At 36.1% G+C, this 21,446-nt stretch overlaps 1 protein-coding gene across 14 annotated transcripts in view; it reads left to right on the top strand.

The window, feature by feature from the left end:
* SDCCAG8 (SHH signaling and ciliogenesis regulator SDCCAG8) overlaps nt 1-21,446 on the top strand; it is a 185,785-nt gene that overhangs the window by 860 nt on the left and 163,479 nt on the right. For 7 of the 14 annotated variants that reach the window (XM_032466526.1, XM_032466522.1, XM_032466527.1 and 4 more), the window contains exons 2-6: nt 9,050-9,214; nt 9,923-10,005; nt 12,992-13,105; nt 14,793-14,918; nt 19,730-19,870. In XM_032466526.1, coding sequence (XP_032322417.1) covers nt 9,050-9,214; nt 9,923-10,005; nt 12,992-13,105; nt 14,793-14,918; nt 19,730-19,870 — 629 coding nt within the window. The remainder of the gene's footprint in view (nt 1-9,049; nt 9,215-9,922; nt 10,006-12,991; nt 13,106-14,792; nt 14,919-19,729; nt 19,871-21,446) is intronic. The other 7 variants (XM_032466534.1, XM_032466524.1, XM_014559994.2 and 4 more) reach the window with 5 other exon arrangements.

The raw sequence follows: 21,446 nt of genomic DNA on the forward strand, positions 1-21,446 counted from the left end.
TGTGCCCTAGTCCGTTGATACTAGGGCCTAGTGGGCGGGAGCTGACTAGGTGCGTTTCCTAACACCTAGGTTCGGCCCCAGCCAGAATGCAGAGGAAGATGGATGTTGCTGTTATCTTTGAGGAAAGATTAAATAGTTGTGTTTGTTTTTCCGGTTAAGCAGCGTTGTTTCTCTTGATTCCCATATTTACCTGAACCAACTCGCTGATCTTCTCTTGGGCATCTTTTTCACCCAACGCCAGCCGAAACTCTTGGAGGGCTCTATGCTAGTGTTGCCCAGTTCCTATAGTTCGCTCTTTAATCCAGTAAATTCCTGATGCACTCTCTTTACACATTCAGATTATGGTGTAGAGTGGATTGGATGTGATTTATCGGACCGGGGGGGGGGGGAACACTAATAATTATTTTAATCACAATAGCTTCTATTTAGTGGTCTAGGCTATTAACAGACATTAAATCATTTAAAATTTACAACAACCTTGTGAATATCTCTCTTCTACACATGGGGAATAGAGGTGCAAAGAGGTTAATTTAGGCCACAGTCCACACAGCTGATTAGTGGTAGAGCCAGATATTAAGTTCAGTCATGCCTGTCTGCCTTAAAAGCATGTATTTTTCTTTGTTAATCGTGTCACAATTACTGAAATGTTATTTAGTTAACTCAAATTTTCTTACTATAGTACCCTGTGAGTGAGTATCTATGGAAGTAATGTAGATAGTTCTGTCGTCTTCAATACCACATATAACATCTAGAAACCTCAGTTCTGTTATTTTAATAATAGAACTTATGGTATTGTCTACAGAGTTCTTGTGAGGAGCAAATGAAATAATCCACATAAAGCAATGATTCTCAAAAAAAATTTTAAACTGTTACCCATAAGTAAGAAATACATTTTATATGGGACATATATATAAAGACTAAAATAAAAGTTTCATTAAAGAATATTTATTCTATTAGTGTAGTTCACTCTATTTTCTGTTCTTTTGCATTTTCTTAACCCTCTAGATCATGACCAACAGCTTAAAAAAATACTGCAAGCATTTAAAACACTGACTCATCTATTAATTCAGTGTGTACTATGTGTTAAGCATAACAGACGCTTGAGATACTATAAGAAATTAAACAAAAAATTGCTGACCCCACAGAGCCTCTGGATTAGTGAGGGCGAAAGACAATACACAAATAATTACAGATTACTATGGTAGAAAAGAAGTAAAAATTAGTGCTTGAGATGTAAGCACTCATTAAATGTTAGTTGCTATTCATAATTGGTACTTATAGCAAAGTGAAGATTTTTGAGAAGATTAGCACGTGTATCTTCTAGTGACTCTAAACGTAAGAGTTATTATTTCCATCTGTCAATAGTGTTACAAATGTCAACATTCTCAGTATTCAAACTGCAAGCGTAAAATAACTGGTCTTGAGGAATACCTTCATCAACTACTGATGTTTCAAGAGCTGTTAGATACAGAAATAACCACTTATAACTTTCCCTTTAAAAACAAGAAAAATACTGTGGACACTGATAATATGAGTGATGTTTAATTTTTGAGGCTGGTAAAGAAAATTTTGTTTTCCATTATAAGTGTAACGCTTCTCTTCCTTTACCGTTAATTTGAACCTTTATTTAAGCATTAGAGGCAATTTAATATTAGACATTTTGATGCAGTAGTTAATTTCAAACTGGTGTTATAGTACTATATTTAATGCTCATGATACTGCTTTACATAATTACATGAAACATTTTTATTTAAAGATAACACATTTCAAAGTAAGTTTAAAAATTTAGTATTGTTTTTATTGTTTTATAACAATATAAAATAGTGAAAGCTCTTCTAATCAAGAGCAAACAAAGCAAAGAAAAAATTTAAAGTTTGATTTTTTAAAAAATTTAATGATAGTTTTAACAATGAATCAAGAAATGAAACTTGAAATTTTTCATGAGTTTTCAGGACTTATTTTATTATTTATTTGGTAGGGTTTTAATTTTTATGTTTGTGTTGTTTATATAACAGCTTATGGAAGGAAGCAAAACAGAACTAATACTGAAGTGAAGCACAATCACAAGTTCTTCAATTCACATATATAAATTATCACTTTTAAATAGAGTAATTCTCTTTAAAGTCAAAATTTGTGGTTCTGAATAAATACAGTATGGCAGCATCATTATATATGTGAAACTTCATTATTTTAAGTGTTTGTATCTAATAACTTGAGAATGGTGTTACTATACAATCAGCTAAAATGCAATTTAAAGTTCTTCTGTCTTGTTTTGGTTTGGTTTTGTCTGCCATTACATCCCCAAAATGTCTCATCTAGTTCATGCTTAAAGAAAAGGTGTAAGTACTCTTGGTGTTTCTTCTCAAGTTATTCCTCTGGTTTCTAAATAACTGCATATGTAATCATCACTCATCCTTTCATTTGTATTCAACCAGGAAGTAGTCATATAAAAATGCAAAATGCTTTCACAATTTTCCATGATAATCCCTCATTTTTAATAGCTTTTCCGCATTTCTTTACTTCAAATATAATTTTTGGTATTAGTATAGTATATGAAGAACTTGAAGTTCTGATGTGAAAAGCATAGTCAATATTGCTTTCTTGCTTTTAAAATGAGTGGAATCCTTGCCTCTCCTTGACTTTGATGATCCCAGAGCAGCCAGGGAAATAGAGAGCACGTCTGCAGAGTCCACACTCACCTGTCATCCCCTCCCTGAGGAACTAGAAGTGGAACTATATTCATAGAAAGTGAGAGGTTGATTATGGGAAGAAAATATAAAATTTCAGGGGTGATCCTTTTCTTTGCAAGTTGACCTGGTTTGATGAAACTGAAGATAAGGCCGATGTTCTACATTTCACTTGGGTACAACTGGCACATCTTTCCAGGTCCTACAAAGTGCTTTGTTGTTGTTTTTCATTCCAGAGAAGGGCTCAAATCTGTAGAAAGTCAATGTCACTCTTACCAGTCAATAATTTGGTCACTGAATTAGCCAGCAGTGATGTCATCCAGGCCTTTGGCAAACTCAAGAAAACATGTGTGTAACTTAAGTAAAAGTTCTTTTTCTCAGTTTTACTCATCAAACTTGAATTTCTTTTTCTTTTTCTTTTTCTTTTTCTTTTTCTTTTCTTAAATGTTTTCTAAATATTTTTATATTCTTTGCCATGTGTAGTATACATTTATTCGTACACACACACTCACACATACTCTCCATAGCTAATATTTGCTTGTTTGCTTTACTATCGGCCTCATTAAGGCCAACACAGGCGACAGTGTAATAAAGACTCTGGAAGCATTCATCATGAAATTATTTTGGCATTTCAGTGCAGACTGAGACATCTCTCTTTTCTGAAAATTAAAGAAATGGAATGATTTGTCTATTAATAAATAAGGATTGGTAATGCAAAATTTCTAAACATTTGAGTTTATTTTTTGCTGATAAAATTTAAATTGCTTATGTCTATTTTTTGTTTTATAGACTCATATGACTTTTCATAGTAGTTTTAACTTTTACAACCATTTCTTTTATCAGAATAACAAAAAGCCAGTAGAATTCAATTTTTCCTTCCCTACAACTAATGAAGTAAAATAGACAAAAGACAGGACTTAGCAGCCAGAAAATGATGTTTTATAAGTAAATAGTCATCTGTAATAATGTAGAACCAAAACAATGGTTCAGTGTCAAGAGACTGTAAGGGCATTTTAACATATTGGGTATATTTGGACAGAAAAAAGAGATAAAGGTGTCCTCAAGTATTGAGATACTGAAAATAATTATATTATCTCCTGGGATGTTTAAAAGACTTAAGCTCTGATCATTTCACCAGTTTCTGCTAAGGTTTTCCACCTTTTTACTTAGTGATAATCCTCTGGGGGTCAAAAGCTAGGAAAGGTAGCTTGACAAGCACTTAATGTACTTGATTACAGGGGGCTTCAGCCAAGCCCACTGGAAAATTTATTTAAAGGCATGGTCAACGAATGTAGTTCTGAAATATGGCCTTAGAGTATAACCATTTCTTCATATATTAGGCCTGGAAACAAAATGAAACTAAATATAAATTCCAAGTTCTTGATCACAATGGCTATAATGTCTTGTCCTCACACCTGGATCAGAAACAGCTCATCATGGCAGTGATGGCCATGGGTTGTGCACTGCGCACCACCACTGCTGTGGCAGAACAGCTCACTGTCCTGCCCACTTTTCATCAAGAGGTGGCTGTAGTTACAGTGTAGTAATTTGGGAAGTCTTTTCTCGAGACTGAATGCTGGCTATCTTGTTTTATTAATCTAAACCAGCAGTTCTCAACCAGGGTGATTTTTTTTTCTACCCAGGGGACATTTAGTGATGTCTAGAAACGTTTTTGGTTGTCACAACTGGCAGAGGGATGTCTACTGGCAGCCAGTGGGTAGAGGCCAGGGATGCTGCTGTCATACCCAACATATCCCCTTACAACCAAGAATTGTTAGGTCCAAGTGTCAATAGTGCTAAGGTTGAGAACCGTGATTCAGAAGTAGCAAGGCTTTGCTCATAGCATTTACTCTACGAGAATCATACCTGAGAGGAATTACAATTAAGGATGCATACTGTATTGGCTGGTGATTTTACTTAGGTTCTGTCAGTCTAGCTAGGATCACTTTTTAGTAGTGGAAAGTGACAGGTGCGTAAGTCCTCACTGTTGATGCCAAGAAAAAAGAAAAAAATACCAGGTATATCCCTCATAATGCATATAGCCAGTCTCCTTGATTTGCCAATGTATATACATCATTAATGATCTTGCAGACATTGCTTTCTTAAGATGTTTACACTCTTGTTCAGATTATCTTTCGCTCCTGGCGCCAACCACTTTAGCATATTTTTCAGCTCTTAGAGTCTTATGATAGTATTTCCCTTGAAATTGTGTAGTTACTGTATACTCTGTTTAATCTGTTGTAATTACCATCTCCAAAGCTGGTTTTGTCTGGTCCTGGATTATGCTGTTTTCATCTTGGTCGCACTACCTGTCAGTCCCCTAGTAAACAGTGGCAACAGTCTTCTGAACTAGCTGAGGCCCAGTCAAGTGTGAAGAGACACATGTAGCTCTGCTCTTGCTATGATTTCGTTCTGCTCGTCCGCCCTGGTCTCGGCTTGTTTTGAAAACTGCGCACATCTTGTGCTCAGTCTAGGGAGGTATGGTTCATTGCATGTTTCCTCAGAGACAGCTGTGCACTTCATAGGGTGTGGTTCTGCCTCCCTGTTCTCAGGATAATTCTTGTTCGCATCTCCCAGTACAGATGGAGAATGTAGACATTAATAATTCACAGTACATATATAAGTGATGAACCTTCCTAGACAGGGATGTATTTGCCTTTTGTTCAAAAACATCTTGATGAAGAGGCTCAATGTTGAGCTAGGAATTAGAAAGTAGGGCAACTGGATTACAAAGATGAATAAAACAGACTTAAATTTGTAGGCAGTCATCAGCTTAATAACCTTTTCCATGCTTCTTGTACTGGTTGGTATTTAGATAGTGGGCTGGCAGAAAGATTATTAATTCATGCAATTCTGTAGGACTCAGAGGTTATATTGTGTTTGTGGTCATGATTAAGTTTATTTAGCCCTGGGTGCTGGGGAGAAGAAACCAGGATGCATGTGGAGTACCCTTACTGTGCTCTCAGGAATGAAGAGGAAATGAGTATGCTTTTCATCTCTTAATTATAAACAGATAAAGCTGTGCCCATTAGCAGTAGAATAGGAAACAATAACTGGAACATCTTGTCTAATGTGGTTTCCTTACATGTAAGCAGCAGATACGTGCATCTGGGGAATCGTGTTCTTAATGAGGATTTGGGGGCCTTCAGTTGCAATGGCTCCAGTTGAAGAGCAGTGAGGTTTCATCTGTCTTGAATGATCTGAGTGTTGTTTTTCCTCAGGATTACCTCTGTTGCAGTGTATAGTTATGTTACTATGTATATATTTGAAAATCACTTAGCCTATTTTGAAATGTAATATTGAAATGACTTTAAAATATCACTCACTTCCTTAGTTCTAGTTTTAGTTTTAGGACATAGCTCTTACAAATTCCTTTTCATCATCTCTGATCCTAGCAACTGAAGTCACTGGTTACAAAAACCCCCAAACCTCCTGTATCACTTTTCTTTGGGATGGTTGTTGAATTCAATATCGTAGTATTTCACATAATACTCTTTTTGTAGTGTAATTTAACCCTTAGTCTTTGCGTGTTATAAATTCTAAAAGATCAAACAAGAATATTAGGAAAGGGATTAAATGGGCTCATAAGACTCTGCCATCATTGTACGCTAATGAAAAAACTACCTACAGGGATTTAAACTCCACCACCGTTTTTCAGATTTCCTTTCTTTTATCTAATATAGTTTACTAGCTTTTAGTCAGACTAGGTATAAATAAATAATTATCCTTTGTCCTAGAGATGAAGTAATTTGACGGCTCCACAGAGCACACTTTAGTGTTATTCAAACCCTGTTTCCTTTCTAATGGATGCTGTAAAGATAAGTGCTTTATTCATAGATTTCAGTGCGTTAAGTCTAAAGCTCTGTGACCTAAATTGCTTATCATGTAACCCTTTGATTTTCCTTTTCCATTACCAAGTCTCTTTAGAAAATTCTGAGTTATTGGGCAACTATTGCTGCTTCTTATTTTACTAAAACCAGGAATGCGTCTCATCCGGACTTTCCTTAAACCCATGAGGTGTTAAGAGGAGGCCAGGCTTGGCTATTAATCAGTACCAAGTTCCTGTCAGAGAAAGGTCTGTATGGAAATAGCACAGATCTGGAGAAAACTGTAGTGATAAATTCACTGGGTCTCTTGTATAGTAGTATAATTTCATTGTTGAACCCTAACGACCTAAAAGGCCTGTTTTCTTTAGTTCAATCAGGGTGGAAAATGAGTTGCCGTAAGTGAAGAACATATGTTAGAGATTTTGTAAGATAGAGAGATAGAGCACGTTTTTTCGTGTTAAGTTACGGGTTTTTATTTTCTGCCTCAAACTTTAAAATTAATAAGCTTGGGGAAAGTAGAATCTATTTTTCAAGATCCTGTAAGATATATGTTTATAAATATATTTCCATCTGTGATTGGTAATGAAAAGATAGTTGATTCATAGCTTTTTTAGGGTTCCCATATTCTCCTAGGAATAGGAGCTTTTTCTCCTACATATACAAGAAAAAATAGATCTAAGTTGTCAGGGAAGGGCCGAGATCAGAAGAGGGTAAGAATTTCATTGGCATCATTGTTATGTGTTGCTCTTACTTAGAGAAAGCTTTTACTTAGGAAAAAAAAAATCTCCTCTGAAGATCTTAAGAATTGTTTAGGTAGAATCCATTTGACATAGATAATAGCTGTCATGAACTTGCATGGGAATTCATATTTTTATAACATAAATTCTGTTAGGTATATGTAAATATTTGGTAAATTAATGAATTAAAAATGACTTTCAAATAACGGATGTCAGAATTTGAAAATGACTGAAATCTGGGTTTCAATGTACAAGAAACATCTTTTTTATTGTAGTTAATGTTTTCCAGATTGGAACTGGTGAATATAATCATAGGAGCTTAGCAGAAATAACAAAGTTTAAATCTGAAAAAGTAACTGGACTTTAATTAATGAAATTACCAGTTGATTGCCTGGTTCTCCAGTTGTTATACACATAAAAAAACTCATAAAGTGGGGTAGAGTTACTAGTAATGCCATCACCAGTGTCATTAGTGTATTATTATAGTATTAGCATATAGTACAGCATAATATTACTATATTAGCATCATTTTGCTATTAAGGTAAGACTTGGATCCTTTGCTGAAGACGTTTTTAGGTGAATATTTCACTGAATAATTCTTTCAGTTATCTATTGCCGCTTAACAGACCACTCTAAAACTTGGTGGCAGGAAGCAATAACTGAAAGCATTTTTAGCATCTCTCATAGATCTGTGCGTTAACTGGACTTAGCTGGGCAGATTTTGAGTCTCTTTCTTGCCATTGTAGGTAGACGGCCTCTGGCGCTGGAGTCATGGGCTGTTAGCAGGTCTCAGCTTCTCTCTTCCCTCTGGTCTCAGGGCCTCTTTTTCCCACATGGCCCCTTCAAAATCTCTCCAGCAAGGTAGCCAGACTTCCTACTTAGTGGCTTAGGGCTCATAAAAACCAGCATTCCAAGAGGGTAGAAGCAGAAGCTACCAGATGCTTTAAAGATGTGACTGGTCTAGCATGGTGTGACCTCCACTGCATTCTCTTGGTTAGTGCAAGTTACAGGCCCACTCAGTTTCAACCTGGGAGGGAACAAGGATGTGAGGCTGGGTTCTTTGGGGGCTATTTTTACAGATGAACTACTACAGTAATATACCTTTAAAAACTTCATTTTAGACTATTTATGTTAGGTATGTGTTAGTGACTTTAAGCTCAATCCTAGGGATAGTCAGGTGACTAACCAAGAATTCCCACATAAGATGTGGGCAGCCAGCAGTACACAAGTACACGTGTGCTACTGAGGCTGCCACTGTCAGCTCTTTAGCTGTTCAAATCATGATTAACACTAGGCCAGGCAGTCAGATGTCTCTTGGTGGGGGCAGACATCCGGTTCACAGTGACAAGAAGGTTTCCTTGGGCAGGAAGTTGGTGTAGTGGAGTCCCTCTTACCAGTTCTGCCAGCCCACCCCAGTGTCTTGAAGAGGGGTAGGGAAGTCTTAGGCATCGAGACGTTTAGGATGCTGTTTCCCCCGTGGCGTTGTTGTTTCGGGGAGGGAAAGGGAGAGAAACTGTCCCATTCAGGCCTCCTTGGTGGTAGAGCTGTGTATAGTGCCTGTCAACCCCTGAGATGTCAGGGACCTGAGAGATCATCAAATCTAACCTCTTACCCATGAACTTAATCTCTCACTTCCTCTGGCATGTTCCTTAGCAAGCTGAAAACAAAACTATGCTTTTTTTCCCCCATGAAGCATCAGAAATAATTGCTTTTCCTTTAGAAATTGTCTCCTTGAGTCAGTGTATATTTGGTCCCCCAGATTTCACCGGCCCTGATTTTCATCACGTTGTTGTTACAGAACGCGCAAATAGAAGCATTCACCAGTTGAAATGTGCCCTGAAAGAAGGTGATACCACTCTTGGAGAAGATGGGCTGGATCCTTCCTTTAATACCAGTGTAGGGAATGAAGATGCAAGGGCAGCCTGGCATGAGCTGCAACACAGCCATGCTGGTGAGTATGAAGGTCAGTCCTAACCTGAACAGTGCACAGCGTCATTAAACTCTGTACAGTAATGACTCATCTATAATTCTACTGCTAAGATTTTAGTTGAGGAACACAAATCAGCTAATCTAATTTTCTTGCTTATTTTTTTCCCTTAGGCTTCCCAATGCCTGTAGGTTGAAATCCAAGATTCTTAGGATGTCATAGCAGTATTTTGTTAAAGATGAATCCAAACTACCTCTCCAGCCTCATTTTTCTGTCTTCCTTTCAACTATCCATCTTGCAAGCCACGTTCTAATCATACCACCCTACTAGCCATGTGTCTATGCTTTGCACGTGCCATGCCTTCTAACTGGATTTTTTTCGTCTTCTTCTGCTTGACGATCTCCTGTTCATCCTTCGCAGTGTTATCTCCTCTGTGAAGAAAGGCACAGTTAGGCACTTCCTCTTCTTATAGCACTGTGTATAGCTCTAGGTCTACCTAGAGCTTGTTACACTGTTTTATATCTGTTAGTTATATCTCTCTTGCTCAGTGGAGTCTTAGCTCTTAAGTGGTAGAGATTTTCTAATGTTTGTCTTTGTGTCCCCAGTCAGTTGCACATTTTGTGATGTATAATACATGTTTAAACAGTATTTGTTAGATGAATAGATGAATAGTATTTGGTAGATGGGTGATGATAAACCTTGGATCAAAATAAGATTAATAAACCCATCACTTTTGCCCCATAGTTAATCAGCTAAAAGCTTTGTTGCACCAGCAAGCAACTAGGGAAGGTGAAGTATCTCCAAGAAGACGAAAAATGTCTCCTTCGGTAAGTATAAACTTTTGCAGTCTCACAAAAGCATTATTTTTCTAACTATGCTTTAATTTTACTGTGTTATTTTTGTAGTACATGTTGTAGACAGATTCTGAACAGCCCTTGGTAACAGTGTAAAACATTAAAAGAAATGATCTTCCCTCTAATTTTTTTGGCTGAAGAAGAGAGACTTCTTCAGGGAATTCTAATTTTTAAAATTTATAATTTACCTGAAAAATGTGAGTAAAGAAATAGTTCAAATTTACTTTACAACTATTAGCAAATATAGAACAGGAACAATGTGTGGAAAAGATTAGCCATTGCTTTTTTAGAAAAAAGATCTGTATTTTATTATTTTTAGAATTTTACTCTTTTATTTTGAATGTTAGGGAGGAGGGTATATCTCATTGGTAGAGTGTGTGCTTAGCATGGATGGGGTCCTGGGTTCAATCCCCAGTACTTCATTAAAAAATACATAAATTAATAAACCTAATTACTTCCCCCCACAAAAACAAAAAAAATATGTTTTTTAAAAATCTGAAGTATATAATCTTATCTATGTTTTAAAATATATGGTTATAAAATTGTGTGATATGAGAAGCTATACTGTCTCTTCTGAAGCTGTTTTCTGTTGCTATTGCTTTGACAGAGTATTATTTCTGATTGAAGCAACGTGACAAAAAGCCCAAGATAGGTGTGAGGGAAGGGTGGGCGTGAGGGGAGGATTTGGCCAGATTTAAAGGGCCAAAATAACAGTCTCGGCTTTAGGTCTATCTGGGGTCTGTCATGGACTCTTTCACAGGGTTTTTGTAATAATAAGATCATATATTTAAAATTCTTTAAAAACCTATGGAATATGACACTAATATAAAATGTCATAGCAACAATAGCCACCATGCATTTTCAATGTATGTGACAATTGGATACCAAGGCTACATGCTAGAAACTGTGGAGACATGTCACTTTCCTTTCCTCACAACTCAAATGTCGTAACAGTTACCCCCATATTAACACTTCATTCCAGCCTGACACATACATTCATGCTCAATTCCCACTTTAGAGAAAAGTACTACATACTCCTATTCAATATTTGTAGGTATAAATTATAATTTTAATAAAACGTTTCATCATTCAGTGAATTTATTACTGTTGACACCTAGTTACTAGAATGCCCTTAAGCACACAGTGGGTAGGGTACTTTTAAGCCTAGTTGATTAAGTTGCTCTATCTGTTGAATGCTCAGACATGCTTATTAGCATTTTAAAGAGTAAACTGAGCAGATGGACCCTAAATAGGCAAGAAGACCCTCATCAAGGGCATCAGTTAGGTATATGCTTTACCAACATGTGGGTCTGCTTATGTGGAGCTGTGTGAAAGAATGGAATTTAGACTCAAAATGTATACAACCTACATGTGATGATTACAATCCATGATAATAGGTAGCTTTTGAAGATTGTACTCTTTAGAATGCAGTTTCACAGCCAGTATGACATATGAGAAATACGTGGCTGTATCGAGTGAAATTGAGGAAGTGTTGGGGTAGAAAATATAGCTAAATGTTGTTATTTACTGTTTTAAAATGTGGGCATCTAAACTGTAATAAATCCTGTAAAGTACATATGAATGATTTCACATAAACGTTTTACACATGATATTAATTTGAGTGCTTAATTTTCATATTGACTGTCTTCTGTATACATATAGTAATAATTCATATTTGCCTATGTTCTGGACTCATTTTTTTTAATTGAAGTAGTCAGTGTCAATTTCTGTGGCACAGCATAATGTTTCAGTCATACATACAGATACATATATTTGTTTTCATATTCTTTTTCATTATAGGTTACCACAAGATATTGAATATAGTTCCCTGTGCTATACAGAAGAAATTTGTTTTTTTATCCATTTTATATATAGTAGTTAATAGTTGCAATCCTCTAACTCCCAATTTAACCCTTCCCACCTCTTTTCCCCCTGCTATGGACCCATTTCTATTAATATAAAATGATTATAATTAGTTGCTTTCTACCTACCACAGATAACTCATTTAATTAAAGTCTCTTTAGTTTTTAAAGGTCTTAAATATGCCCCAAAGCAAAGCTCTGCTTAATTATTCTGCCATGAGAGCTGGTACTTTATCATTGTTAGGAATTTCTGCTGTACTGAAAAACAAACTAATCATGTGTCTCGTCTCAAGTTTTTGTCTGGATCATCTAACTGGTTGACTCTCATTTTCTCTTTTCCTATCTTCCTCTGTTCTTTAAAAATAGTGTCATGATACAATATATGATTTTATAAACCATTTTACAATCATTTTAAGATAATGTATGATATATATTAAAAATCAATTACAGGAATGCTACAGAAGTAAAGAGAATTAACACTTTTTCTGAAGTCTTCATTGACTCCTCAGTGTGGTGTATCTCTCAGTTTCACGTGTATCTGCTTTAGCACTGTAGTCTTGGAGGCTCTGTGCTCCAGAGCAGCATAGTCTCGAATTGCCTTGAGTACTAGGGTCAAAAGTCAAAAACCATGTTTTGCTAATGTACTCCTTTGTAGATAGAATTTTACCTCACTAACCCATGCTTGGCATCCAACACTTGTCTAAAGAATCCCTCCTTCAGGCAGCTGTTCTTCAATTGTAGCTAGCAGTCCTCTTCTATGGTGGTTTCTTGAAGAGCCATTCCTTTATCTCAGAATTGCTGAATACAATGTCACATTTTCAGATCACTCAAATAGGCAGTTCTTCCCAAGCCAATTATACTACGCCAGCATTGTCCACTTGCTATGTGCTTTTTACAACGACTTTCACTTTCCATATTTCTATTCATATCCCTGAATCTTATCTATTTGTGGTATTTACAGGATAGAGAAATAAATACTATTAGCCACATTGTGGTCTAGTCTATGTTTATATGACGTCAGTGCTAAATTGAGTATAGTATTAACAGATTCTTTGCTAAATCAAAGCGAGCTTAATTTGTTTTTCTCTTTGCCTTAGCAGTCATCAGAATATGAGGACACCAGTCTGCCTACTGTACACAATCTTGTTCCTATCATCAATGACCAGTCTCAGTACATTCACCATTTAGAGGCAGAGGTCAAGTTCTGCAAGGTGAGTTTCTCATTAAAAATTTAAGTTTACATTAATAATGTCTTATATGAAAATTTTCTATTATCAGTCTTCATGTTTATAGCAATACATTGACGATTGTCATCTTCCGATAATTGATCTCCCCTGTTGTCTTTGGGCTTCCTTGAAGAATTTATCTTAAACATATTCTGAGATGTGCAGTTATTTTAGTGTATCCCCTTGTTACAATGTAGGAGTCCTTTGGTGTGGTGGTAAGGTAAGGGAGTAGGGGAAACATTCTGTAGTCCTCTGGTTAGGTCTGTCTTTTAGTGACCCTGTGCCCCTTGGCTATGACCTTCACAATGTTTCTCAGTCTCCCCTTCCTCTTACAAGTAAGATGGGAAGACTAGGAAGCTGGCGTTGCATTTTTCTCTTCCTCGAGGTCACTTAGGTTCTGAAAAAATCCAGTTATTTAGGCTCTGGCAAAATATTTTGTCTTGAGGAAGGCCTGGTTAAAAAGAACAGAATGCTTTTTGGTTACTTTTTCTCTCCTGCTGGAGGAAGCAGGAGGGGTTTTTCTCTAGTCTTTGCTGTAAAAACCTGGTAGTGTCCTAGAGATAAAACTCACAAAAGTGTAGGAGATACCATCCTCTCAGAGACTAGGTCCTTTGAGATTTTTTAATTCTCAAGCTGGTTTACACTGAGATTCCATCATTTCATCAGTGACTTTACATTTTTCAACCCCAGCAACTAACTCCCCCAGAAGTTTCTGCTCTGGTGTGCTGTGATTCTCAGGAATGCCTGTGTGTCTTTCCAGTCTTGGGGGGTAACAGTTTTCAGTGTGGTCTTAATTCTAGGATGGATCTAAGAAGAGTGGCTGATTTTTCAGTTTGTTCAGCTTTTTTCTCGTTATGAAGGTGGGAGGGATGTCTTCCAAGCTTATTATATGCCAGATCGAAAATTGGAAGTCTGCAATATTTGTTTAATTACAGTTTTCAATTACAGCTTTGATTTTTTTTGAATAAAATAATTGAATGGAATTTTCATATATTGCAGAATAGTTTTTTTATGCTGGTAATAAAGATTAAATATTGCACCATCAATATATTGATATTTTTCATTTTTTCAGAGTAAGATGCTACTCAGTAGCTCTTCGAATTGTTACATATTTGTAACCCCTTTTATTACACCCTGCACAGCCAAGGAAACACTCTTTCAGAACTCTCCACCAAACTGTTGCACTCATAATTTCCTTCCATTTGGCTACCAGTTCATAGATAATCAATGTAACTTTCCATACCTCTCTATTTCAGAGAGATAGTCTTCTATTATCTATGTAGTTAGTCCTCTGTCAGTTTTCAACAAGTTACTGGCATTTAAGCATGAGGACTAATATATCTTACCTTACTTTTCAGCATTCAACCTCATCCTTTAAAGTTAAGTTTAAGTTCTTTAATTAAAGCCTTTCTGTAAGCCTACAGAAAATTGTCAGAAACCACACGGTCCTGTGATATGGCCGTTAGCAGGCACTCTACGACATTTCCCCAGCCTTCTCTTTGTTAACGAATGCTTGAGTTGCTTTGTTTGTCTAACTATAGTATTTCAGAAAATGGATAGAGAACATAAGTCCTCCATGCTTTATATCATGTTGGATTGTCTAGTAATCATCAAATAAAAGCACTGCTTAAAAATGCTTGATGTATTTGTTATTTATTTCTGCTTTTTATAGGAGGAACTCTCTGGAATGAAAAATAGGATACAAGTAGTTGTGCTTGAAAATGAAAGGCTCCAACAAGAGCTGAAATCTCAAAGACTCGAGGAAACAATGAGGGAACAAACACTTCTGGATGCACCTGTGAGCGTTTTTTAAAACCATAGAAGTAAAATATATAGTTTGAATGTTGCCTCCTGCCCTCTCCCTTAGCTTTCTGAACTACTTAGATTCTCTTCTTGAAGTTTGGCAGAAGTACTGTGCTGGTGTTCACCTGGGGCCTCAAAAATTAAGATTCACTGTGGTGAAATGAATCCTCAGATGGGATGATGTAGTGATGCCTAATATCCACTCCCGTGTCCTCTCTGAGCGTATATACCGTTCATGTTTTTTCCATATGGAAAGAGCAGGTCTGAAAGCAGGAAGTATATTATATAGGAAGGATTTTGTTAAATCCAGTAACTACCCAGAACTGTAGCTTAGATTTCTGTTGTATTTCTCTAAATTTTCTTTGAACTTTGAATTCTAGTAAGTCTAATGAGCAGCGTGGTGTAGCAGGAAGAACACTCGCCTGAGGGTCCATGAGTCAAAATATTAGCTTCCTATTGTCCCTAACAAGCTGGGTGTTTAGCAAGTAATTTTATAGGACTTTCAAGCATGGCTTAACCTCATGGGTCCTCTGTTTATTGGCAATTTGAGAAGTTCACCAGTATTAACAGTTCATAATCTTTAATGTGAATGACAGTCACTTGGGATACTTGTTGACAGTGCAGATCCCTGGGTTTCATCCCCTGGAGAATCTAACTCAGTTGGTCTGGGTTAAGTCTTTGAGTTAAAAATATGAATTATTAACAAGTTGCCAAAGTGAGTCTATCAGTGACCATATTTTGAAGAACAGAGAATTAGAGGATCTCTATAATTCTGTGCCATAAAATTCTTGGGATGGTATTTAAATAGTGTTTAAACTTAGTATCTCCTTATGAATTGTCAGAGATACTTTTTGCCTTAACAATATTTTTCACTCTTTTGCTATAGGATGCAGTTAATCACAGCTTGTTCTGCTTTTTGAGACTTCAGCTTTCCATGGGGAAGTGTTAATACTTGCCTGTTGCAGCTTGACTTTGCAGTGAATTTTAGTGGTTTTTGACTTAGTTGTTATTAGTAAATCAGGTCTGTTAAGAAAAAATATGATTGTTTCAATGTTTTACGTAGGTGTCCTCTAATTTTTTTTGAAATTTTAACCTGATTTCTTCTGTAATCCTTGAGTTCTTTGTGTTAGAATTTGCTATTTAGAAGTATCTGAATAATAAAGTGTGCTGATTAGCTTTTCAGTTTATTTTTCTGCAATTACATTTTACTTTGTCATCAGCTATTTTTCTTTTATTATGTAACTTTTTCTGAATATTTATATTATTAGTAATATTAGTACTTAAAAATTTCATCTTAGTTGCTTATTATTTTGATGTCAATTTGAAATGAAACTTGAAAATGATATAGCCATATAAAAGGTACTTAGAAGTAGCTCATTTTTAAAATAAATATATTCTTTTGCTTTTCCCCCAAATATGTAATAGTGAATCAGTTCAGAGTCTTCAATATTTATACAATGGCAAAGAAGTGGAAGATGGGGAAGTGAAGTAAGAAAGGAAATTAGGCAGACAAGTGAATCAGAGGGCAAGAGAAGTGAGTAATGCAAAAGGGGAAGGAAATGATGGTAAAAGCACACATGCTTTGCCATATGAACAAAGGGAACTTGCTAAAGGAAACTACAGAAATACAGATTCTTTTCAGAAAGGACAAAGATATAGAGAGGGTTTTTTTTTAACATTCACATGAGCCAAAATAGAATGCAAATATTGAAATGATTGTTGCAGAATGTCAGGTGACCATGTTATCTATTTTAATGTTAGTCTTGTATGTTATTTGGATGTTACAGAATTGTTCCACCCACTTTTCACTTGTGTAGGTGAGTTGAGGCATTTCAGCAACCTATGCATAGCGCTGTACTGAGAGCTATTAGAGTATCTTAAATATAAACAGATCAAGATATTATCTTCTTTTTTCCGAACTCTTTTTATTGATTCTATTACCACGTTGTTGGTAACCCTTGCCAAAGCTATTGGCAGGTTTGAATATATATTTTCAGTGTTTCTTAATGCCTTCTTTAGAAGACAACTGAAATAATTATATAGTCGTACCTAATATATATTGATGACTATGTGGTTACGATGTGCCAGGTACTATATCAAACACTTTATTTACATTACATTATTTCAGTTTTGTTATAGCCACACAAGGCAGGTGTTGTTATGTCTGTTTTCAGAGAAATTAAGGTACACAGTAGTTAAGTAACCAGAATAACTGGTCTAATGTCACAAAGCTAGAAAATGGCAAAGCTAGAACTCAACACAGGACTCTCTGACTCCCCACATCCATCCACCTGGCGTTGAATTATATTGCCTTTCTGCCTAGATTGAGAATAACTTGTCAACATTGAACCAAACCATCTTTGTTTATCATGGGACTTGGATGGTAACCAACATGACTCCTAGCTTTTAGCCTAGTTTATGATCAAGCAGTTGAAGAAGCAAGCAGCCTATTTTTTTTTAATTTTTAAAAAATAACATCTTTTTTTAAAAAGCACTATTCTCATGTATTTTTATTTTATGTTATGTTATTGGGGGGTAATTAGGTTTATTTAATTACCTCTTTAGCGGAGGTACTGGGGAGTGAACCCAGGACCTGGTGCATGCTAAGCACACACTCTGCCACTTAAACTATACCCTCTTCCAAGCAGCTTATTTTTTAAAACAAAACCTAAAACCATTCAAAGAATATTTCATTTCCGTCTTTGTTTTCATCATTGTTCCTTTTTGAAGGGCTTTTCTCAAGAGTTCAAACATTATAATATTAAAATACACTATTTATTAGAAATATTGGCATGTGTACCCAATCAAAGATCTAGAAAATTTTTTTTTAAGAAGAAAATTCCTAAGCCATTTCTTGCCACATCTCCTCTCATCCCCATCAACTACCAATCCTTCCCCTCAATTAAGAAATCAAAGGTTTTCAGTGATCTTCAGGGATATTTAAGTATAAGATTTTAAAAATTTTGGTCAAATCCAAGTTTTTAAAAGCTGTCTGTAAAGAAACAAAGTGTCGATTAGACTAGCACTTCTTCCCAAGAATAATAGTATTTTATATCACAAGTCAGTGGTCTGTAGTCTACATACTTTCTCCGATTTCTCCATTGGAAATCAGTATCACCCTCCATTACTCTGTAAGGCAACTTCATCTTCTGACATTCATTACCTTGTACTTCAACCTTCAGTAATGATGAATTGCCTAAAAGTCTCTGGCAGGCACCATGCTGTTTCATGCCTCTGTGACTTTTCTCATGATGTTCTTCTTGGCATGCTCTTCCCATCTAGCTTGTTCCTTTTCATTCTTCACAATATCACATCAGTGTTGAAGCTTCTCCAGAAAACTTCCCTTGAATCTCTTGAATCTCCAGCTGCTCTTAGTATCCCTCTTCTGTCCTGGCATAGCCCCCCCATGCGCACGTCTGGCCTGGCACTTGCCTTATTAAATTCGAAGTATCTGCTTAGGTGTTTCTCTTCTTCATTAATCTGTAGACTCCTTGAGGATAAGATTGGTCTTGCTCATTTTCACACCACCACCCCCAAGCACTTAGCACAATGCCTGAACCTAGAAGTTTCTATACAGATGTTTGCATTTAACTGAACTTCCCAAAGAATATGGAATAGAATCTCAGGATGCTACTTAGGATAAGTGCAGTTTACCACATTCTAACATGATTATGACACCACAGGATAGATCTGTGTTTGGGGACATGTCCTCTTATATAAGTACTACCATGTCCTTGGGCCCTTAGCAGGAGTTCAAAAATTACTTGTTGAATAAATTAATGTAAGTATTTTAGTTCCTGATGCCCATATAAATCACCCAGATCTTTGGGCTGCTTATTTCATTGAATGTTGAGAGAATGCCAAAGTTCGCAAACTGACAGTGGGTACACCACATTCAGTCTGTAGACATGGTTTGTTTGAAAAACTTTGACACGGTATTTAACAATGTTTCAGATGAAGAGCTGGATATCTGCATTATCTTTTTAAGAATCAAAAGTTTATTTTGTAATATGAATTTGCATTCACACATGACACTAATTGACTGGAACTGAGTAGTGGCTTGTTCCTTTGGATGGTTTGTCATGGCCCCTACCAGTCCTTTTTGAATCCTTAACAAGCAGGCTGCATATCAGTTCTATTTATCACCATGCACTGTTTTTCTTATTGAAGATAAATAATCTTCTGGAAAGGCAGTGGGTCAGGACGTGAACTCTGGAGCTAGATTGCCAGGGGTCAGATCCTAGCTGTGCCACTTGCTAGCCACTTTCTACCCCTGTGACTCTTAGCAACTACTCTTTGTGATTCAGTTTCCTTATCTATGAAATGGACGTAACAGTGAAACTTACCTCATAGGGTTGTTGCAATGATTAAATGAATTAATATATGTGGAGCACATAAAACAGTGTCTGGCACATAGTAAACACCATATGTATTTATTATTATTATTATTAGTCATGCCTTTATGAAATGTGGAAAATGAAAGACAATCTGAAAGACTTTTGTGTTTCAAGAGTATTTGTCTTCAGAGAAGTAAGAGTTAAATCCATTTGTTGAATATACTGACATCCAGCCCTCTTTGCTCATTTACTTTATTGCCTATACCTGTAGGAATTTGACTTTGTAACACTTGTTGTGGAATATGACCCTAATAGCCTGAAAATGGAAAATGATTCTTGATTTATATTTAGAACCATCTGCTTTTTTGATACCTTTCATCACAGATAATGATCAGTATTTCATTTGTAAAGCATGCATGTTGATTTAAAATTAAAGGTCGATTGCAATTACTGTCATATTTTATTTTAGGGAAACGTGCAGAATTCTTGGATTACTGCAGGTGAAGATTCTAGGGTGGATGAAGATGCCAAGAGATCATTTTCCCATGGCAATGTGGATATTATCAAAGCTGCATCTGCTGGTGAGGCTGCAAAATGGAAGCTAGAACTGGTGGGCATTTGAGTACTTTTCCCTTAGGCATCTACTTTTTTTTGTACTTCCAAAATTTTATATTAACATAAAATTTACTATTTTAACCATTTAAAAATTAACCATTTAACCATTTTAAGTGTCCATTTCATTTGCACTATGTACATTCACAATGCTGTGCAACCATTAACATTGTTCATTTCAAGAAATTTTCCATCATCCCAAACAAAAACTCTGTACCCTTTAAACAGTAGATCCCACTCCTCTCTCCCTCTAACCTTTGGTAACCTCTTCTATTTTCTGTCTTTATGAATTTGCCTATTCTAGGTACCTCACATAAGTGGAATCAAAACGGTATTTGTCCATTTATATCTGGCTTACTTCTTTTACCATAAAGTTTTCAACTCATCCATGCTGTAACATGTATCAAACACTTCTTTTTAAGGATAAATAATATTCCGTTGTACAAATATACTGCACTTTGTTTATCCATTCATTTGTTAATGGATTTGGGAGTTTTTCAACTTTTTGTCTATTGTGAATAAGGCTGCTATGAATGCTGATGGGCAAGTATCTGTTTGAGACCCTGCTTTCGAGGTTTTTGTGTATATACCCAGAAATGGAATTGTTGGATTGTTTGGTAATTCTTCATTCTTTTTTCTTTCTGCTTCTCAGGCTTAGTAGTTTCAATTGTCCTGTCCTCAAATTCTCTGACTCTTTCTTCTGCTGCCCAAGTCTGCTCTAAAGTTTCTTCAGTGAATTTTTCATTTCGGTTTTTGTTCTTTTCAGCTCTAAAATTTGTTTTGGTTCCTTTTTATAATTTGTTTTCCTGACTTCCTTTAGTTCTTTGCCCGTGTTTTCTTTTAGCCCTTTGAGCATATATAAGATAGTTGTTTTAGTTTTTGTCCAGTAAGTCTGATGTTTCATACGCATGGTTTCTGTTAATTTGTTCTGTTCCATTGAGTGAGCCATGCTTTCCTATTTCTTTGTATGCTTGGTGATTTTTGTTGCTGTTGAACATTCGGCATTCAACTGTCATACTGTGGTACTCTGGAAGTCAGATACCCCATTTTTCTAAGGTTTGCTGTCTTTTTTTTTTTATTGTTAAAGGCTGTAGTAATCCTTTTGTTTTGAGAGTTTTCCAAACTATTTCTGTAAAAACTATTCCCTGTCATGTGTGGTCATTGAAATCTCTGTTTCACTAGCTCATGTTCAACTAACATTTGACAGAGATTTCCTTGAATGAATCAAACAAACAACAAAAGTATCAAAATAGAACAACCAACTCTCCCAGTCTTCGCAGTCTGGCTCTGTTGCTGGGGCATTCCTTCACCATTCAGCTAGGCTTGCTCTAAGCCTAGAGATCAACCTGATGTGAAAGCCATGGGTCTTCTCAGGACTTTTCTGAGCATGTATCTTCCCTGGGCATGTCTGTAGCTTTCTAAATTCCTCATATATACCATATACACAGCTGCTTTTGAATGTCCTAATTTCCAAAAGGGTCTAAAGTAATTCTATTTTAAGATGAAATGATGCTTTTTAAATCCTTTGATCTATGTAAAAATAACACTGTAAAAGGAATGTCCAGAGGAAGATG

This window comes from Camelus ferus, chromosome 23 (genome assembly GCF_009834535.1).
Source record: "Camelus ferus isolate YT-003-E chromosome 23, BCGSAC_Cfer_1.0, whole genome shotgun sequence".
In the NCBI taxonomy this organism is placed as follows: domain Eukaryota; kingdom Metazoa; phylum Chordata; class Mammalia; order Artiodactyla; family Camelidae; genus Camelus; species Camelus ferus.